This window comes from Gymnoscopelus microlampas (assembly GCF_963454915.1).
Source record: "Gymnoscopelus microlampas genome assembly, chromosome: 8".
Classification (NCBI taxonomy): domain Eukaryota; kingdom Metazoa; phylum Chordata; class Actinopteri; order Myctophiformes; family Myctophidae; genus Gymnoscopelus; species Gymnoscopelus microlampas.
In genome coordinates, this window is record NC_139945.1 from 33,818,871 (window position 1) to 33,837,993 (window position 19,123).

General features: G+C 41.6%; 1 protein-coding gene across 1 annotated transcript in view; it reads left to right on the forward strand.

The window, feature by feature from the left end:
• LOC311050556 (voltage-gated potassium channel subunit beta-2-like) overlaps positions 1-19,123 on the forward strand; it is a gene marked incomplete at both ends in the record, with an annotated part of 174,367 nt that overhangs the window by 144,629 nt on the left and 10,615 nt on the right. Inside the window, one exon of the mRNA XM_084064642.1 lies at positions 704-824. Within this exon, the coding sequence (XP_083920768.1) occupies positions 704-824 (121 nt within the window). The remainder of the gene's footprint in view (positions 1-703; positions 825-19,123) is intronic.

Here is a 19,123-nt window from a genome sequence, read left to right on the forward strand (position 1 = left end):
TGTGTGTGTGTGTGTGTGTGTGTGTGTGTGTGTGTGTGTGTGTGTGTGTGTGTGTGTGTGTGTGTGTGTGTGTGTGCGCGTGCGTGCGTGCGTGCGTGCGAGTATAAGCCTGCCTGCATCTATTATTCTATTCCCTATGGCTTTGTCTTTTTCCCCAAGACATATGGAAATCCAGGTAATCGCATGTATGGGTGAACGTGAATGCAGAGGCTTAACAGAGTTGTGATGGTGAATATTGATTTGGTGAAATAAGCCGCAGTTGGAGTTTATTTCACCTTGTGTCAGTAAGTTGAAGTTAGCGTTCACCTTGTCTGCCCTTCTCTCTCTCTCTGTATCTTGATTGATTCCCTGTTTGTTATCCAGCGACTTCATCACGCTTTCCCTCTTGCTCTCCCGCCCATTGCCTCTCGCACAAGGAAACAAATAGCTCTTCGTAATATATTGTCTCTGTCGGGTGGAAACCTCATACTATGTCCACAACTGTTACTTTTCAGGATTCAAATTCAAAAGTATCAAAACGCGCCACGTTTTGAGCTTGTGGATCTGCTGCTTTTGATGCTTTTGTGTGACGCTGTAGTTAGTATGATGGTGGAGATAAGAGGTTTCTGCCCGACAGCAACGTAATGAATCTCTCTCTCTCTCCCTCTCCCTCTCTCCCTCTCTCCCTCCCTCTCTCCCTCTCCCTCTCCCTCTCTCCCTGTAGGAGGCCTACTCCGTGGCCAGACAGTTTAACCTGGTCCCTCCAGTGTGTGAGCAGGCAGAGTATCATCTGTTTCAGAGGGAGAAGGTGGAGGTTCAGCTGCCTGAGCTGTACCACAAGATAGGCAAGTATTCTTCACAGGGTGAACCCTTCACTTCCACTTCCACACCATACATTACCATCCGAACATAGTATCTATTTGGATTTATAGGTTTTTTCACTAGCTTTGGTCATGATGGTGACTTTTTCATATTAAGTCACACTATGATGCATACATTTGTGTAACAAATATGCCTACTTACTGGTCGTAACTTCAGCATGGTACAGGACGTAATAATCCATAAATCATATAAATATCATTTATGAATTATTACAATATATATAATATATTGAAACTTACGTCACTGTAATAGTAACGTGAATTCTTGTCAGACTTGCAATAAATATCCCAATAGTATTACTGTAAACAGAGAAATAAGAAATGACACACGCCTTCTTAATAACCGTAGTCTCCAAATTTATTAAGGTAAATAACTACACAAAATTGATCCAAAATGCCAATGCATTTCCTTGTACGTCATAACTAAGTGATCTATGTGTTCTTTCATTCAACGTTTAATGACAGGCTGGTGCTGTCATCAAAGGTCATGACTTAGACCTATTGTAGACCATATTTTGAGAGAGGCCGGTATGTAACACCTTCTCCATCAATATATGTCAACTAGAGGACCAGTTAGATAACTTAGAACCAAAAGCAAAGTATTAGTTCACCCACTGAAATGAGGGCCTAAGTTTTAGTAGATAAAGTGTAACATAGGATATCGTGTGGGAGAGGAAAGAATTGAACAGAAATTAACTACCACGCTGCCTGGAAAAATGACATATCATGGGGCCCTTTAGGAAGAAAGAGACCAACACATACATACAGCCTATCATCAATTGTTTGCCATAACGTCATGTGTTCAGAGTCATACGACCTGGGAGTCCTTTTGTGACAGTCTTTTTTTCAGAGTCCAGTGAGTGGTCAATGTCTGCCAGGGGTACGGTGGGAGAGCTAGAGTGTCCGGGCGCTGCGGCCCTCACCCTCTCCCCCCCCCCCCTGGGCCTTTGGGATCAAGTCAGGCTGGGTTGAGGAGTAGCAGCGAGGAGAAGCAGGAAGAGAGTGAGAACTGGCTGGCCAGTTCTTCTTATAGTTAGAAGGAGGAGTCTCCATCCTTCTTGGCCCATTGGGGGGCGTGTTAGAGGCAGCTGTGGCCACTTCCCTTATTACAGTATGAAAACTACATTTCTCTGCTAACTTTCTTGGGGACCTTCTACTACTACATTCGGCCGGATATTGGAAATCACGATGAATTTAGAATTGTCTAGGTACTAGACGTGAAGGCTTTACGTCAAATAGAAAGCAGGATAAGCATCAAAGTGTAATTAACAAGGAAAGCATCCCTTTAAAACACCAAAGTACATATTATTGTTGTGGTCACAATACAGGACAATAATTATATATATTTTAACGTCACAGAACATAACACGTAATCAGTTTATTCACATTTCTTTTGCTCACTGATACTTGTGTGTTCCGTGGGTCTGTGTGTATGATATTGTGAGCGCTGGGCAAGACATTCTTCCAGGTCATAAAAGTTGCAGGTTACATCCTTATCTTGAAGGTTCAGGACAGAGAGAGCGAGGGAGAGAGAGGACCAACTAGGAAGTGTGTCTTTGCAGACATTCCATTGAGCAAATAAAGGTCTCTCCTTATCTCAAAGCCTGTTGTATCCTTGGGGAATCTGTGTTCCCTCTGGATGAAAAGGGGGGGGGTGGGAGAAGATGAGCCAAGGGGTCCATTTGGTTATGACAACCGAAAATCATTTTAATTAGCTTTCTTATGTCCATACCTTGGCCGATACTACTACAGAACACCCCTTAGTTATCAAGCTCAGACGAAACAAAACGTTGACGTCACGACCTTCGATAACACAAAAAAAGGTTAGAGGACAAGTCACAGCACATATGATGATATGGGTTCTATTACCCATTTCTAGATGACACACACAACATATGCAATGGTTCCTTTCTTCACCCGACTGGGGCTAGGCCTGTTGGCATTTGGTTAAGGAAATAGTATTTTCACAATGTCCATTGTCCTAGTGGGGACGAGAGGGAGAGAGAGAGTGTGTGTGTGTGTGTGTGTGTGTGTGTGAGATGGCATGGCTGTCTCTTACATCCATTTCCTGTATGTCATAAATAACACAGGCCTCCCCCCCCCATTTACGTCCAAGGAGTGGGGAAGCTGGAGGCAGAAGGAGAGAGCTTTAGTAGACTGGTAACAGGAGATCTGGCTGACATTCCTTCCTTATCTCTACGGCCCTGTGGGGGCTCAGTGTTCCGGGGACCGCTGGGGTGAAACCGGTCACTGTGATCAGAGGTCAACAGGGGTCCTGAGCCTTGCTTCTAGTCTTTATGCTGTGTCAGCGTGTGGGGGGGCGGGAGCCCAATACATCCCTTCAACATCCAAAAATGCACCCTTCTGCATAAGTCCAATTCTGGGATGGTCTGATATTGCTGTGATCACTACAGAAATCCATCATCATGGTTGCTGGATCTGTGATATCATCAAGGATTCATCAGTCTATGAAGACAAAGAAAAAGAAAAAGCAGCAGGGCAAAAACCCAATATGGGACGCGGCCCAGAGATCGTCCGGCCTCTGTGATCCGTAATCATCTGTACATGTCATTATGGCAACACTTCACACATAAAGTCACACATACCAAGGTTGAGAAGCACAGAGGTGAAAAGCAAGAGGATGTCTAGAATTTAGGGGTCTATACCTATACCTAATATCTATTGTATACCTTTCTACTTTCCTTATTCAGAGTACAGGCTGCTCTTTGTGTGGGGAGCAGCTGAATCAAGGGGCATGATAATGGTACATCATACTAGGGGGGACACATATAAAGGGGCATGCATAGTACTCGTGTCTATGGTGTTGCCTCTGAGAGAAACATTAAACTTGTAGTGGAAGGATGAAGCAAAACAGATGTCTACGCCTATCAACTTCTACACTAGAGGACTAAATGACCTTCCCTGACTTTTATGGAAAAAGGACAGGGGGTAGCATGCAGTCAGAGTGGCTTTTTGTGAAAGTGGGCCTACTTCAATGAGTTTTTCTTTGAAAGAAAATAAAAATAAAACCATCAAAAACATAACGGCTCTTATCCCATTCCTAATATGTGTGGGAGAGAGTTTCGGTTTTTAATACCCTATTGGCATTTGTCTTGGATCTATGTAGAAAAACAGACAAGCAAAACAAATAAACAAAACAAAAGAAACCTTCGAAGCATTATTGAAGTCATTGAATGAGTCCTAACACTTGACTTGCCATGCAAGGGTGGTCTTCTCTGAATGTCTAAAGGATGTTGTTAGTTTCCGATCCGATTCGTGTCAGTTTCTGAATCAACACATGCCTTCAGCTATTTCTGCCAGAGTAGTACTACAGTAACAGTGATGTGGCGATGGTTTAATTTAGACACTGGTGTCTTAAGTTATGGTTTCAGCAACCTTTGTCAGGTTTGTCTTAACCAATGGCCTAGCTGGGCACGGGCACTAAGTAGCTGTTACTTATATAGCACATTGTCACTCGTTTAGGGAGAGATCGGAGATTTTGTTTCAGTGTGTTAACTGCAACCATACTACAGTAAAGAACTACAAACATGGCGACCTCTAATTAGTTACCTAAAGTCAATATGTCTATTTGGGCACCATGCTGTTATGGCTGTTGAGCCTTGGTCCATTGTCAAATAGGTTTAGTTAGAAAATAACTTACACGTGGTCTTAGGGTCACCCTGGGGGTCCCTTAAGCTATCATTAGATAGGCAGAGATGAGCACCTTGTGACAGCATTCAGCACTGCTGTCCCTGAATTGTGTCTAACAGACTTGGTCAACAGTTGGCAATCTTAGGGTGATATCATTGTTTATGACTGACCCCCTTGATGCGGAGTTGATGAGTCACGGAGGCCTGACGGAGTGATTTATCAGCGCCGCATTATAATGTCACGCCTGAAATTGCCAAGTTCTGTATCACCTAAAGGGTGGGGTCTGTGAAGTGGCTTAGCCTAGCGAGCCACTAAGTAGACTACATGGGCGGGAAACAGAGTACCAGTGGTCAGGGTGTCTGCGTAGACGTGGTGGGTCCCCTGAGGGCCCACATTTTAAGTTACTAATAGCAAATGGCACAGGCTTAAGATGCCACGTGGAAAATGTCAAATGTGCTTAATTTATTCTGAGCTTCAACCATTCATTAAGCTTATGACCAATAAGGAGAAGAGCTTTATTGACAGGAGCTACAAAGAGAAAAAAAAAATATATATATAGCACTAATGCATGGGTTCAATCTTAATTGGACATAGTAACACTTTGATTAAACCTGTTAGCCTTAGCATAGGTCATCAGTATCATCGTACAGCGCCTAATCTGAATAATATTGATACTGAACAGTTGCATTAACAGATGCATATGGGAAGGTATGAATTGGATTCCATAAATTGTTCAACATGACTAACAATAGAGGATTCATTCTGGCTCAAGCCAAGATACCATAGTTGACTATAATGTTGTAATCAAATTATGTAAAGTCCAACAAGTCGAATGCAAGTATATTAATCCTGGCCGGATCATTCTTTGACAATTTGTTTAGGACTGACATAATTGTATTCTCAAATTGGAAGCCCAACCATAAATATTTGGTAAAGTATAATATATATAGTATATAATAAGGATGTTGTTCATTTAGGATTACAACAAATAAACAGGAGAATAGACTTCCATCCTGATTAAAATTTATTTTTGTACACATACATTTGTATTAACTTTTAGTCAACGATAAATTTGGTTGGATCATACAACATGCGGAAATAGTACATTAATAGACATTCAAAATGTCTTAAATTCAATTTATAGTCAGAGTCCATGGCATTACCTGATTGAATGTTTTCATTCAATGGATTATAATAATAATGATAGGTAATGTTCAAAACTGTTCCCACCACATCATAGTCCAGTATCAAAATTATACAAGCAGCAGAGGTACTATTTAAACTAGATTGTCTGTTAGATTCGGTTTCAATCCCTTCGTTCGGGAGACACTCAGATTAAACACACTGTGGCCTTCGCCCTGTCAGTCAGGAACAGGTAGAAAACATGTGTTTTAAACTAACACCATGGTCAGCTTAGCAGCTTTGATTAAGCAGCCAGGGGCAAACAATATAGACAAAATGTACATCTTACAGCTGCGTTTTGGGACAGATAGCCAGAAAGTGGCTGGAAAAGCAATGCCACCTTCACGCTGTGAGGAAGGTGGGAAACACTGTTTTGGCGTCAATGGGCCGTGTTACGACCTTGGGTGTATAGGGATTACAACGTGTTTCAATCAATTATGAAACCACAGAATAAGCGTCATCAGTCTGCAAAATTCCCTTGGAGAGCAGGTAATTAAAAGAAAAAACCCTTCCATTAGCCGAGAGCCTTTTACAACAGTCCAAACTTATTGTGTCGTTCTAAAGAAGAAAGAAAGACCTTTTAACACCGCATGGGCCTGAAGTTGAATCAAGCAGTTAACTTATTAACACCTATGGGTTTTGGGTGACCACTATATTGGTTCGTATGGGGCGGTTTCATACACGTTCGAAGTGTGCGTTCTCATACCACGCGTGCAAACCATATGCCCGCCTTACAAGCACAAAATATAGCAGACCACATAAGTTATTGATTTTTATTTTATTTTGTTTTAGGCAGTGCCCAAAAATATATCACACAATTCCAACACTTATAAGTTCCGTCCGGGAGACTTATAGACTTGCATAAACCAAAAGGTACTAGGAATTGTTTAACCAACACCAATGATCATGGTCAGTTCAGCCGCCGTGGCTTACATGAGTTTAAAGACTAAGCACATCATTAACTGACCCAAAGGTGTGTCTTAGTTAGATAGCCATCATGGGGCGGTAACGTCACATCTGTGTGAAAATATACTACAAGCGTCAACCTCACGTTGGTTGCTATGACTACCAGTCATGCGTCATGGACAGGACCGGTTTCTTTCCATGGCGTCCCATGGAGAGGGTGCATTGTGCGCCTCACACAAAAACATGGCCCATATGTCTCATGGCATGACCTTTTGGAATAGACAAAAGTTGTTTAGCATAGCTTGCTTGGAATGTACACACAATTAAGAGTCCCCCCTCAAAGCATTTGGCTAGGGTAGGATTTTTGGTGTTGGGTCACGGGAGGACGCGCATTGGTTTTCCGTGCGGTCTGTCTATCAAACCGTGACGCGACCTTGATTCTGGGGAATCTGACTATACTGCTATGTAGGGAGGTGTTAAGATACGGTTAGCGCTAACCATATGAAACAACATACACTCATAAAGTATAGTAGGTCACCGTTATGAAATTTGTAATGTGTTGTGATTTTTGGTGGAGACAACAAAACTATCTGTATATATCTCCCACAACTCTATCATCATCATTTGTCCGGGGGAAACTAGCAGATCAAAACTGCTTGTCCCCCATTATTAGGAAAGCAAAGAGGAGACAATGACTGAACAACAGTTTCCAACACGGTAGTTTGTGGTCTAACTGTCATTCTTGACTGATACCCAAAAACAGGTAAACTACGTCCCTTGAACTATGGCCGTTTATAAAAATCGCCATACCAACTGTTCTGGCTGTGACAGAGTATAGGGCATGACTCTATTTCTCTTGTGACAGGAGGGGACTTATTATAGCTCCAATTGTACAGGTCAGTTGGAGTAACCTGATATCTACACCTTGTTGAAGTGGTGGAGTCATGGCTCTCAACTTTACTCAATACAACTCACCTAGTCTTTTCTCAGTGCATTAATCACCTTGTGCTGGACAAATGTCTTTGTTTTGGGCACTCTCCCTTTTTTTTTTTTGGAGTGGTCAAAACAAACAAAATTGATAGCTCAATCTACTGCATGGGCAGGCAACGTAAACACTGTATCACTGAAAGGATACACTAGCGTATACGGAATTCTATTGAATGATCGTGATACTGTTACTGGATTTTTAACACTTGAGCGCTTGGTGAGCATGGCTAGGTTGCAAAAATTGCGTACGAGTGGCATACGACCAAGTACTTTTAGTTAATTAAAATATTTAATTTGGGTTTGAGATCACTTTACCCTAGATAAGCATTCTCAGACCCTATTTATATTTATACAAACAAACTTAAAGTTAGAGGTTTGATCAATTATAGTTTTAGCAATTTATTTTCACTTAGAGAAACTAAGCCCTGGTTGAAATGAAATAGGTTAATCATGAACTTAGATTTCACTTCCTATTAACATATTTCAAAAACGTTTGGGCTTTGAGTATGCAGTAGTGTGCAGTGACATTGTTTTCTCATTTAACTGGTAGTAAACAGGGTTGAAGTGGAATGCAATTTCACTCTCATCTTCCCAGAGAATCAGAGACCCGGAATAACCGAAACAACAGCATGGAACTACATCTCATACAAATTTAGGACTATGGGCCTAGTTAAGAATGGTAATCTCAGAGAAACGTGGTTTCTTAGGGAAAAAGGCAAAATGTTCGAGCTTACTCCAAAAGTCCAGACAAGCACTATTAGTGTTGAAACTCTACAGATTGAATCAACACCACACGTGAGTGCAAGCGTTACTCTAAATCAATTGTCCGTTCCTTGCCTTCTGACTTTTAAATAGTTTCTATCTCGACTCCACATTTTGATCAGGACTTGGGCAAGGTTTGACCTATAACATTGTTTAGTCCTTAATTTGAATTAAGGTGGAAACATTAAACCAATTATACTTAGGCTCCCATCAAATCATGGTGAAATTAGCAGTGGTCACCTACATTTTTTTTAAATGATAGGGCCTGTAATTTCTCCCGGGTTACATCCGGTACTTATAGTTATTCTGTCTCTTCTTTGTAATATACCTACCATATGGGATAACATATGCAAGTATAATACTTCGAAGATAAGAAAACTGGGCTTACATATATATCCTCCAGTTATTCTGTCTCCTCTTCATAATACACTTACATATGTTATCCCATATGCAAGTATATCACTTTGAAGATAAGAAACTGGGGCCACATACGTAACCTCTAGTTTTAATCGTCTGGCAACAGACTCTCATCATTTAATAGCCTAAGATTGTTTCCTAAATAGACGAATACAACTTTGAAATCATCAGGATAAAAATTAGAGAACTTAAAGTACATCACAATTTGAATCCTTATTCGAAAAGTTAAAAATATTAACAGCAATTTAGCATGTAATTGTTTAAAATCTACACATTTTTGACTTAACACCATAAAACGATGACTTCACGTTGAAACTCAATTCGATTAAGTCAGAACTTTGTCATAATTAAACCATCGTATGTCGTTGTTCTCTTAACAATTAACGAATCATGGCTTTAGATCGACAGAATAACGACCATGAATTCAAAATCAAATTAAATTAACTCAAAGGTAAAATTTGGAATAATCAAACAATCGCACCCAGTAGTTGCATGTCATTCATTTCAGAATTTTGGGCTCATTTGAAAGCCATGTAGCCACCGTAGGCTAGTATAAATTAAAGATTGTCCTGATCAACGTTTACTAACTCAGCTGTGTTGGGGATCAGAGGCTGAGATTGATTGAGATCAAATGGGAACTCGAATAGAAGTTTTGTCTGCGGGAATAGATTGGCTACAACCATCTTGAAACTTTTATTCAATAAATGATCAAAGTTCCTATGCTTGTCTTCAATTTAGGAGTAAGTCAACAACATTTAAGCTGATCGGTACTGATTGTCTCAGTCCTAGTACTCTACGCCACAAGTATCACAGTATCACGACATTCAACAGACATGCTTATGTCAAACACAAGCAGGGAAGGAGGAGGGGTGGTTTCTTGTCATTCATTTCCACGCCTGAATAAACATTTGGGTTTGCTACAGAGCTGAGTGGCAGAGCACTCACATGAAGTTGTAAAACTTCCCCCCCCCCGGCTGACTGATGACTGGTACTCTGTTTTAGTTTCGCAAGCTGGTCTTGCACCATTTCTTGCTACTCACATAGGAGATGCCATTTTGCATTCAGTTAGAAAAACATCAGAGGTATTTTGAATGGGACACAAACACCCCCTACCTCCGGAAATAGTAGCCTGTAATTGCTACACAAATGCACTTTGAGGGACAACATCTCATGAGGAAGGAAGCCTTTTCATTCCCTCAGATTAAAGGTAGGGGCTTCACTCACCGTCCAAAGTGCTTAAATCACAGTGGGCTTTACCTATTAGTCCATAAAATTCAAGAGGGCTGTTTACTCTTTGTCTTGAATTGTTTGGAAATGAGTAGGTGTCTTATTGGAGCCCATGTGACTGAGATTTCACCCTGTAGACTTGGTCAGCCAGTCAAGATGAAATCACGGGCCAGTTGGAAAAATAAAGCAACTAATTATTTTTTATTTTTCCTTCTGGTCTGTAAGCTATATTTGGGATTCCCAGTGAGCATTAAGCATTATCATAATGATTCACTCGAATTTCCCCGTCCCTTAAGACTGTATTAAACAGCTTGAGAGGTGTACTAGAGCTAAAAAAAACCGCTTATGGTTTATTAACTCAGTCTGATCTGTAAGCTATATTTGGGATTCCAAGTGATAAGTAAGCATTATCATAATGATTCACTCGAATTTCCCCTTCCCTTTAGACTGTATTAAACAGCTTGAGAGGTCTACTAGAGCTAAAAAACCCGCTTACTGGTTTATTAACTCAGTTCAGTTTAGACCTAATTTCGCACTTGGTTATGCTTAGAAACCATTACCAAATTTGTCAGGATTAGAAGGGATCTCATTATCTAAGTAGCTAGTTTAGAAAAGTTTGAACAACCTTCAGAGTGCTGAACCCACATTTAAGCAAAACTTAATTCGTTTCCCGGGGGAGACAAAAACTCTTTTTACTGTGTCTCGCATTCGCTCCTGCCGAAACGTGGGTGACGTCAGTTTTAAAAGGGCGGATCAACTTGCACACAGATGTTATCAGCATGCGGTTTAACTCAATATTTCCAACAACTGCTTAAAAACCGTTCTTAGGAATCTTGAGGCTCTTACTTCTGCTAAATGCTACTCAACTCAGCTGTCCGTCTACTGGGGACAGCAGACCGGATTGTTTCAGCACAGATATAGTTATGATCAACTTAATTCACTAAACTTGATTACGGAAAAAAAAGAAAAAGAAAACAACAACAATAATTGGCCTATTATTATTGTTATTTTTACCCGAAAAAAAAAATGTTTTTTTTTTTTTTTTTTTTTTTTTTTTTTTTTTTTTTTAATCAAAAATATTATTTTTGATATCTCAGTGTTTACAGTATTGGGATAAGAGTCTGCCTCACCGCGGGGCACCACCTGTAACAAATATGCCTACTTACTGGTCGTAACTTCAGCATGGTACAGGACGTAATAATCCATAAATCATATAAATATCATTTATGAATTATTACAATATATATAATATATTGAAACTTACGTCACTGTAATAGTAACGTGAATTCTTGTCAGACTTGCAATAAATATCCCAATAGTATTACTGTAAACAGAGAAATAAGAAATGACACACGCCTTCTTAATAACCGTAGTCTCCAAATTTATTAAGGTAAATAACTACACAAAATTGATCCAAAATGCCAATGCATTTCCTTGTACGTCATAACTAAGTGATCTATGTGTTCTTTCATTCAACGTTTAATGACAGGCTGGTGCTGTCATCAAAGGTCATGACTTAGACCTATTGTAGACCATATTTTGAGAGAGGCCGGTATGTAACACCTTCTCCATCAATATATGTCAACTAGAGGACCAGTTAGATAACTTAGAACCAAAAGCAAAGTATTAGTTCACCCACTGAAATGAGGGCCTAAGTTTTAGTAGATAAAGTGTAACATAGGATATCGTGTGGGAGAGGAAAGAATTGAACAGAAATTAACTACCACGCTGCCTGGAAAAATGACATATCATGGGGCCCTTTAGGAAGAAAGAGACCAACACATACATACAGCCTATCATCAATTGTTTGCCATAACGTCATGTGTTCAGAGTCATACGACCTGGGAGTCCTTTTGTGACAGTCTTTTTTTCAGAGTCCAGTGAGTGGTCAATGTCTGCCAGGGGTACGGTGGGAGAGCTAGAGTGTCCGGGCGCTGCGGCCCTCACCCTCTCTCCCCCCCCCCTGGGCCTTTGGGATCAAGTCAGGCTGGGTTGAGGAGTAGCAGCGAGGAGAAGCAGGAAGAGAGTGAGAACTGGCTGGCCAGTTCTTCTTATAGTTAGAAGGAGGAGTCTCCATCCTTCTTGGCCCATTGGGGGGCGTGTTAGAGGCAGCTGTGGCCACTTCCCTTATTACAGTATGAAAACTACATTTCTCTGCTAACTTTCTTGGGGACCTTCTACTACTACATTCGGCCGGATATTGGAAATCACGATGAATTTAGAATTGTCTAGGTACTAGACGTGAAGGCTTTACGTCAAATAGAAAGCAGGATAAGCATCAAAGTGTAATTAACAAGGAAAGCATCCCTTTAAAACACCAAAGTACATATTATTGTTGTGGTCACAATACAGGACAATAATTATATATATTTTAACGTCACAGAACATAACACGTAATCAGTTTATTCACATTTCTTTTGCTCACTGATACTTGTGTGTTCCGTGGGTCTGTGTGTATGATATTGTGAGCGCTGGGCAAGACATTCTTCCAGGTCATAAAAGTTGCAGGTTACATCCTTATCTTGAAGGTTCAGGACAGAGAGAGCGAGGGAGAGAGAGGACCAACTAGGAAGTGTGTCTTTGCAGACATTCCATTGAGCAAATAAAGGTCTCTCCTTATCTCAAAGCCTGTTGTATCCTTGGGGAATCTGTGTTCCCTCTGGATGAAAAGGGGGGGGGTGGGAGAAGATGAGCCAAGGGGTCCATTTGGTTATGACAACCGAAAATCATTTTAATTAGCTTTCTTATGTCCATACCTTGGCCGATACTACTACATTTGGCTGTAAGAAATAAAATATTATTGTACATTGTAATGTGTTAAAGGATGTATTAACACATATAAAGATGGACAGAAAGCATTAAGCTCAGCATTCAAAGTAGGTACTGTATGTGTGTGTGTGTGCGTGCGTGCGCGCGCGCGCGCGTGTGTGTGTGTTCCCCAGTAATGATTGATATAAATGCAGCAGGTAGTTTTAGAACCAAACTCTCTCTTTTCAATGTCACATTCAGGTGATTGACTCAGACAGACAGACAGACAGACAGACAGACAGACAGACAGACAGACAGACTGACTCACTCCTCGTCTCTCTGTGTGGTCTGACTCATGCCTCATTTAGGCTGGACTCACACATGTAATAATAATGTGTAAATATAGCTGCAAGCAGCAATGAGCGGTTTCGAGAATAATGGCAGACTGGCAGACTGTGACAGAGTGGCAGACTGGCAGACTGGCAGACTTTGACAGAGTGGCAGACTGGCAGACTGTGACAGAGTGGCAGACTGGCAGACTGGCAGACTGTGACAGACTGTGGCAGACTGGCAGACTGGCAGACAGACAGACTGTGGCAGACTGGCAGACAGACAGAGAGTGACAGAGTGGCAGACTGGCAGACTGTGACAGACTGGCAGACTGGCAGACTGTGACAGAGTGGCAGACAGACAAACAGACAGACTGTGACAGAGTGGCAGAGTGGCAGACTGGCAGACAGACAGACAGTGACAGAGTGGCAGACTGGCAGACAGACAGACTGTGGCAGACTGGCAGACAGACAGACAGTGACAGAGTGGCAGACTGGCAGACAGACAGACAGTGACAGAGTGGCAGACTGGCAGACAGACAGACAGTGACAGAGTGGCAGACTGGCAGACAGACAGACTGTGACAGAGTGGCAGACTGGCAGACTGGCAGACAGACAGACAGACAGACAGTGACAGAGTGGCAGACTGGCAGACAGACAGACAGTGACAGAGTGGCAGACTGGCAGACAGACAGACAGTGACAGAGAGAGAGAGAGAGAGAGAGAGGGAGAGGGAGAGGGAGAGGGAGAGGGAGAGAGAAGGTGAGAGAGAGAGAGAGAGAGAGAGAGAGAGAGAGAGAGAGAGAGAGAGAGAGAGAGAGAGAGAGAGAGAGAGAGAGAGAGAGAGAGAGAGAGAGAGAGAGAGAGAGAGAGAGAGAGAGAGAGAGAGAGAGAGAGAGAGAAAAGAAAGAGAGAGAGAGAGAGAGAGAGAGAGGGAGAGAGAGAGAGAGGCAGTGAGAAAGAGAGGCAGTAAGAGAGAGAGCGAGAGAGAAGAAGTGAACATGCATTAATTAACAAAGTCATGATTTTTGTTCAGTAAATTATATTTGGACCGGTTAAATTGAGGTTTGAACCAGGGACCTATAGACTTGTGGGTAGACAGTGTAAAGGATAAGGATAATTCCAGGTCCGTTCATGAAAGTCCTTGCGGTCTTGTTTCCAATGAGGGCCTGTGAGCAATTAGGGGTTAAGAGTCTTGCTCAGGGACAAATTTCATTTCATCGACACATTTGCTGGCCTGGCCTGGAATCGTACCTGGGGCAACCAGGGCCTCTGGCTCCCTAGGTGGGCTCACTAACCACTCAGCTATGGCCACAGTACAGACTGAGCCATTGGATAGACAGAATTGGATTTCATATGTGGTAAGTTATCATACAGCATGGGTTGCTTATTATATACATACAAGCTCATAACGAGTCACATTGTAGATCGGCTGTATGTGGTTACTGTAGGTGTTGTATTAATAATTACATCTGCAAAGTAACAAGTAACTAAAGCTGTCATCTGCTGTAATTGCAGTAGAGTAGAGTAGTAAAGTAAAAGTACCTAAAAATTGTACTGTGCATGTGTGATTGGTGATGAGTGAGAGGGGTGGATCCAATCCATGGGAATAGGGGGAATTCCAAATGATGATCACCTCAACGCATTGTTGGGGACAGGGATCGAACCAGCGACCTATGGATTCACAGGCTGCCTCTCTTCTCATTGAGCTAGAGATATGGCCTCCCTGATGGTGTCTGTTGACACTCTCACACTCTACTGGTGGAGCTATTGAATCGACAGCATCAGATAGTGAGAAAGGAGAATCCAACAACACAAAACAAAAGGGCAAATGAATTACGTCATACATTGAAATTAACTACTTTCAAGTATGCATTTCTCGTTATCTTTAACAATTGCACATGCATTGATACAGTCATGTTGTGTGCAATGCAATTGAGTTGAGGTCTGCATGAGGTGAGATTTGAACCAGCGACCCTGTGGTATCAAGGCAGATGATTAAGCCATTGGGCCAACAGACCCGAACTGATGAAAAAGGAGTTCACACACATCACACACTTTCACGCAAATTGCTCAGAAATGCTGGATTTAAATGTTTTTCAAACTGCTCAAAATTGCAGACAATCTAAGGGCGGAGCTTACTGGTCAAAGTGATAGATATGTTCCTCATTGATACAGTCATGTTGTGTGCAATGCAATTATAATGAAGTCTACCTGAGGTGGGATTCAAACCAGCAACCTTGTGGTTTCAAGGCAGATGATTAAGCTATCAAGCTATTGAACTTACACACCTGAACTAGTGAAAAAGGAGTTCAAACACATGACACACTTTCACGCAAATTGCTCAGAAATCCTGGATTTAAATGTTTTTCAAACTGCTCAAAATTGCAGACAATCTAAGGGCAGAGCTTACTGGTCAAAGTGATACATGTGTTCCTCATGAGTCAAGGCACATGTGTAAGCAGGTTTAACGGCTGTCGGCCAAACGAGGCATGACTTTTGCCTGTTTAAAGTTTGCATTTTCAAAAAATTGCTATAGCGCCCCCCTTTGACCAATTGGAGTAAGATTGGTTTCAGTGATACTTGGAATGACCTTCTACAATATTGCAAAGTGTCAAACAAATGCGAGTCTGCATGTATGTTTTAGGGGCAGATGAATAATTGTCATAAAACTGCAATTTTCATTGGCTTATAAAAAGCTTAACGTTTTCACTTATGGAAAATCTGCTTGCTCACGTCTGTCGGCATTGGTCATTCATTGATACAGTCATGTTGTGTGCAATGCAATTGAGTTGAGGTCTGCATGAGGTGAGATTTGAACCGGCGACCCTCTGGTATCAAGGCAGATGATTAAGCCATTGGGCCAACAGACCCGAACTGATGAAAAGGGAGTTCACACACATGACACACTTTCACGCAAATTGCTCAGAAATAGTGGATTTAAATGTTTTTCAAACTGCTCAAAATTGCAGACAATCTAAGGGCGGAGTTTACTGGTTAACAATTGCACATGTATTCATTGATACAGTCATGTTGTGTGCAATGCAATTATAATGAATTCTACATGACGTGGGATTCGAACCAGGAACCCTGTGGTTTCAAGGCAGATGATTAAGCCATTGGGCCAACAGACCTGTACTAGTGAAAAGGGAGTTTACACACATGACACACTTTCACGCAAATTGCTCAGAAATCCTTGGTTTAAATGTTTTTCAAACTGCTCAATATATTTCGGAATGGAAACTAGTGGAAAATAGTCGATCTACAAGCTCACAACGCGTTGCTATCTAAAAAGGTGTGAGATTGTAGATCGTCTATTTTCACAAGAAAGTATGTCATACATAAAAAAAACTACTCTCAAAAGCATTTCGTGTTATTGTCTAAACATTGCACATGTCTGAATTAACAGGGTCATGTTTTGTACAATGCAATTTAAATGTGAACTGTAATAAGTGGGATTCGAACCAGGGACCTTTGGCACATGAGACTCACACTCTACTGGTGGAGCTATCCAATACACAGCCTTAGACAGTGAAAAGGGAGAATCCAACAAAACAAAACAAAAGCGCGAATGAAGTACATCATACATTGAAAATAACTACTTTCAAGTATTCATTTCTCGTCATCTTTAACAATTGCACATGTATTCATTGATATAGTCATGTTGTGTGCAATGCAATTATAATTAAGTCTACCTGAGGTGGGATTCGAACCGGCTACCCTATGGTTTCAAGGCAGATGATTAAGCGATCAAGCTATTGAACCAACACACCTGAACCTGTGAAAAAGGGCCTCAAACATGTATTTGACACAGTTTCATGCAAATTGCTCAGAAATCCTGGATTTAAATGTTTTTCAAACTGCTCAAAATTGCAGACAATCTAAGGGCAGAGCTTACTGGTCAAAGTGATACATGTGTTCCTCATGAGTCAAGGCACATGTGTAAGCAGGTTTAACGGCTGTCGGCCAAACGAGGCATGACTTTTGCCTGTTTAAAGTTTGCATTTTCAAAAAATTGCTATAGCGCCCCCCTTTGACCAATTGGAGTAAGATTGGTTTCAGTGATACTTGGAAGGACCCTCTACAATATTGCAAAGTGTCAAACAAATGTGAGTCTGCATGTATGTGTTAGGGGCAGATGAATAATTTAAAAAAAGCTGCAATTTTCATTGGCTTATAAAAGCTTAACGTTTTCACTTATGGAAAATCCGCTAAGTTACGTTTGTCGGCATTGGTCCAAAGTTCATGTGTATACAGTTTCGTACAGATTGCTCATAAATCCCAGGAGGAGTAGGCTTTTTACTGCTTTTTACTGCTTTTCATAGAATTCGAAATGGTGGGAGATCTAAAGGTCAGAGGTCAAAAGTCAAACAGCGAAAGTTGTTAGGCATGAGGAGACGCATGTGTGTATCGAAGTTTCATGGCTGTAGGTCGAACAGGGCATGAGCTGTACCTGTTCAAAGTTGGCATGTTCAATTGAGTGCTACAGCGCCACCCTTTGGCCAATGGTTGTGAGTTTCGGGTTTTCGCCGTTTGGCATAGCCCTCTACCATATTGCCGAATTTCATAAGAAGTGACCAGGCGGTTAGGCCAGAACTGGCAAAACCGGCGGAAGAATAATAATAATAATGAAAGCCAAGGAATGTAATAGGGTTCGAAGCCTTACAGGCTCTCGAAACCTAATAATAGTGAAAGTGTAGAGATGTAATAGGGTTCGAAGCCTTACAGGCTCTCGAAACCTAATGAAAGTGTAGAGATGTAATAGGGTTCGAAGCCTTACAGGCTCTCGAAACCTAAATATAGCTGCAAGCAGCAATTAGCGGTTTCGAGAATAATGGCAGACTGGCAGACTGTGACAAGAGTGGCAGACTGGCAGACTGGCAGACTTTGACAGAGTGGCAGACTGGCAGACTGGCAGACTGGCAGACTGGCAGACTTTGACAGAGTGGCAGACTGGCAGACTGTGACAGAGTGGCAGACTGGCAGACTGGCAGACTGTGACAGACTGTGGCAGACTGGCAGACAGACAGACTGTGGCAGACTGGCAGACTGGCAGACAGACAGACAGACAGACAGTGACAGAGTGGCAGACTGTGACAGAGTGAGAGAGAGAGAGAGAGAGAGAGAGAGAGAGAGAGAGAGAGAGAGAGAGAGAGAGAGAGAGAGAGAGAGAGAGAGAGAGAGAGAGAGAGAGAGAGAGAGAGAGAGAGAGAGAGAGAGAGAGAGAGAGAGAGAGAGAGCAAAGTGCACATGTCTGAATTAACAGGGTCATGTTTTGCATAATGCAATTTAAATGTAAACTGTGACAAGTGGGGTTTGAGCCGTGGACCTTTGGCACATGAGACTAACACTGTATTGATCAAGCTATTCAATCCACAGCCTTGGTCAGTGAGAAGGGAGAATCCAACAAAACAAAACAAAACAAAAGAGGGAATGAAGTACATCATACATTGAAAACAAGTACTCTCAATAAGCGTTTCATTTAACAATTGCATGTTTATTCATTGATACAGTCATGTTGTGTGTAATGCAATTGAGTTGAGGTCTGCATGAGGTGAGATTTGAACCGGCGACGCTCTGGTATCAAGGCAGATGATTAAGCCATTGGGTCAACAGACCCGAACTGATGAAAAGGGAGTTCACACACATGACACACTTTCACGCAAATTGCTCAGAAATACTGGATTTAAATGTTTTTCAAACTGCTCAAAATTGCAGACAATCTAAGGGCGGAGTTTACTGGTTAACAATTGCACATGCATTCATTGATACAGTCATGTTGTGTGCAATGCAATTATAATGAATTCTACATGACGTGGGATTCGAACCAGGAACCCTATGGTTTCAAGGCAGATGATTAAGCCATTGGGCCAACAGACCTGTACTAGTGAAAAGGGAGTTCACACACATGACACACTTTCACGCAAATTGCTCAGAAATCCTTGGTTTAAATGTTTTTCAAACTGCTCAATATATTTCGGAATGGAAACTAGTGGAAAATAGTCGATCTACAAGCTCACAACGCGTTGCTATCTAAAAAGGTGTGAGATTGTA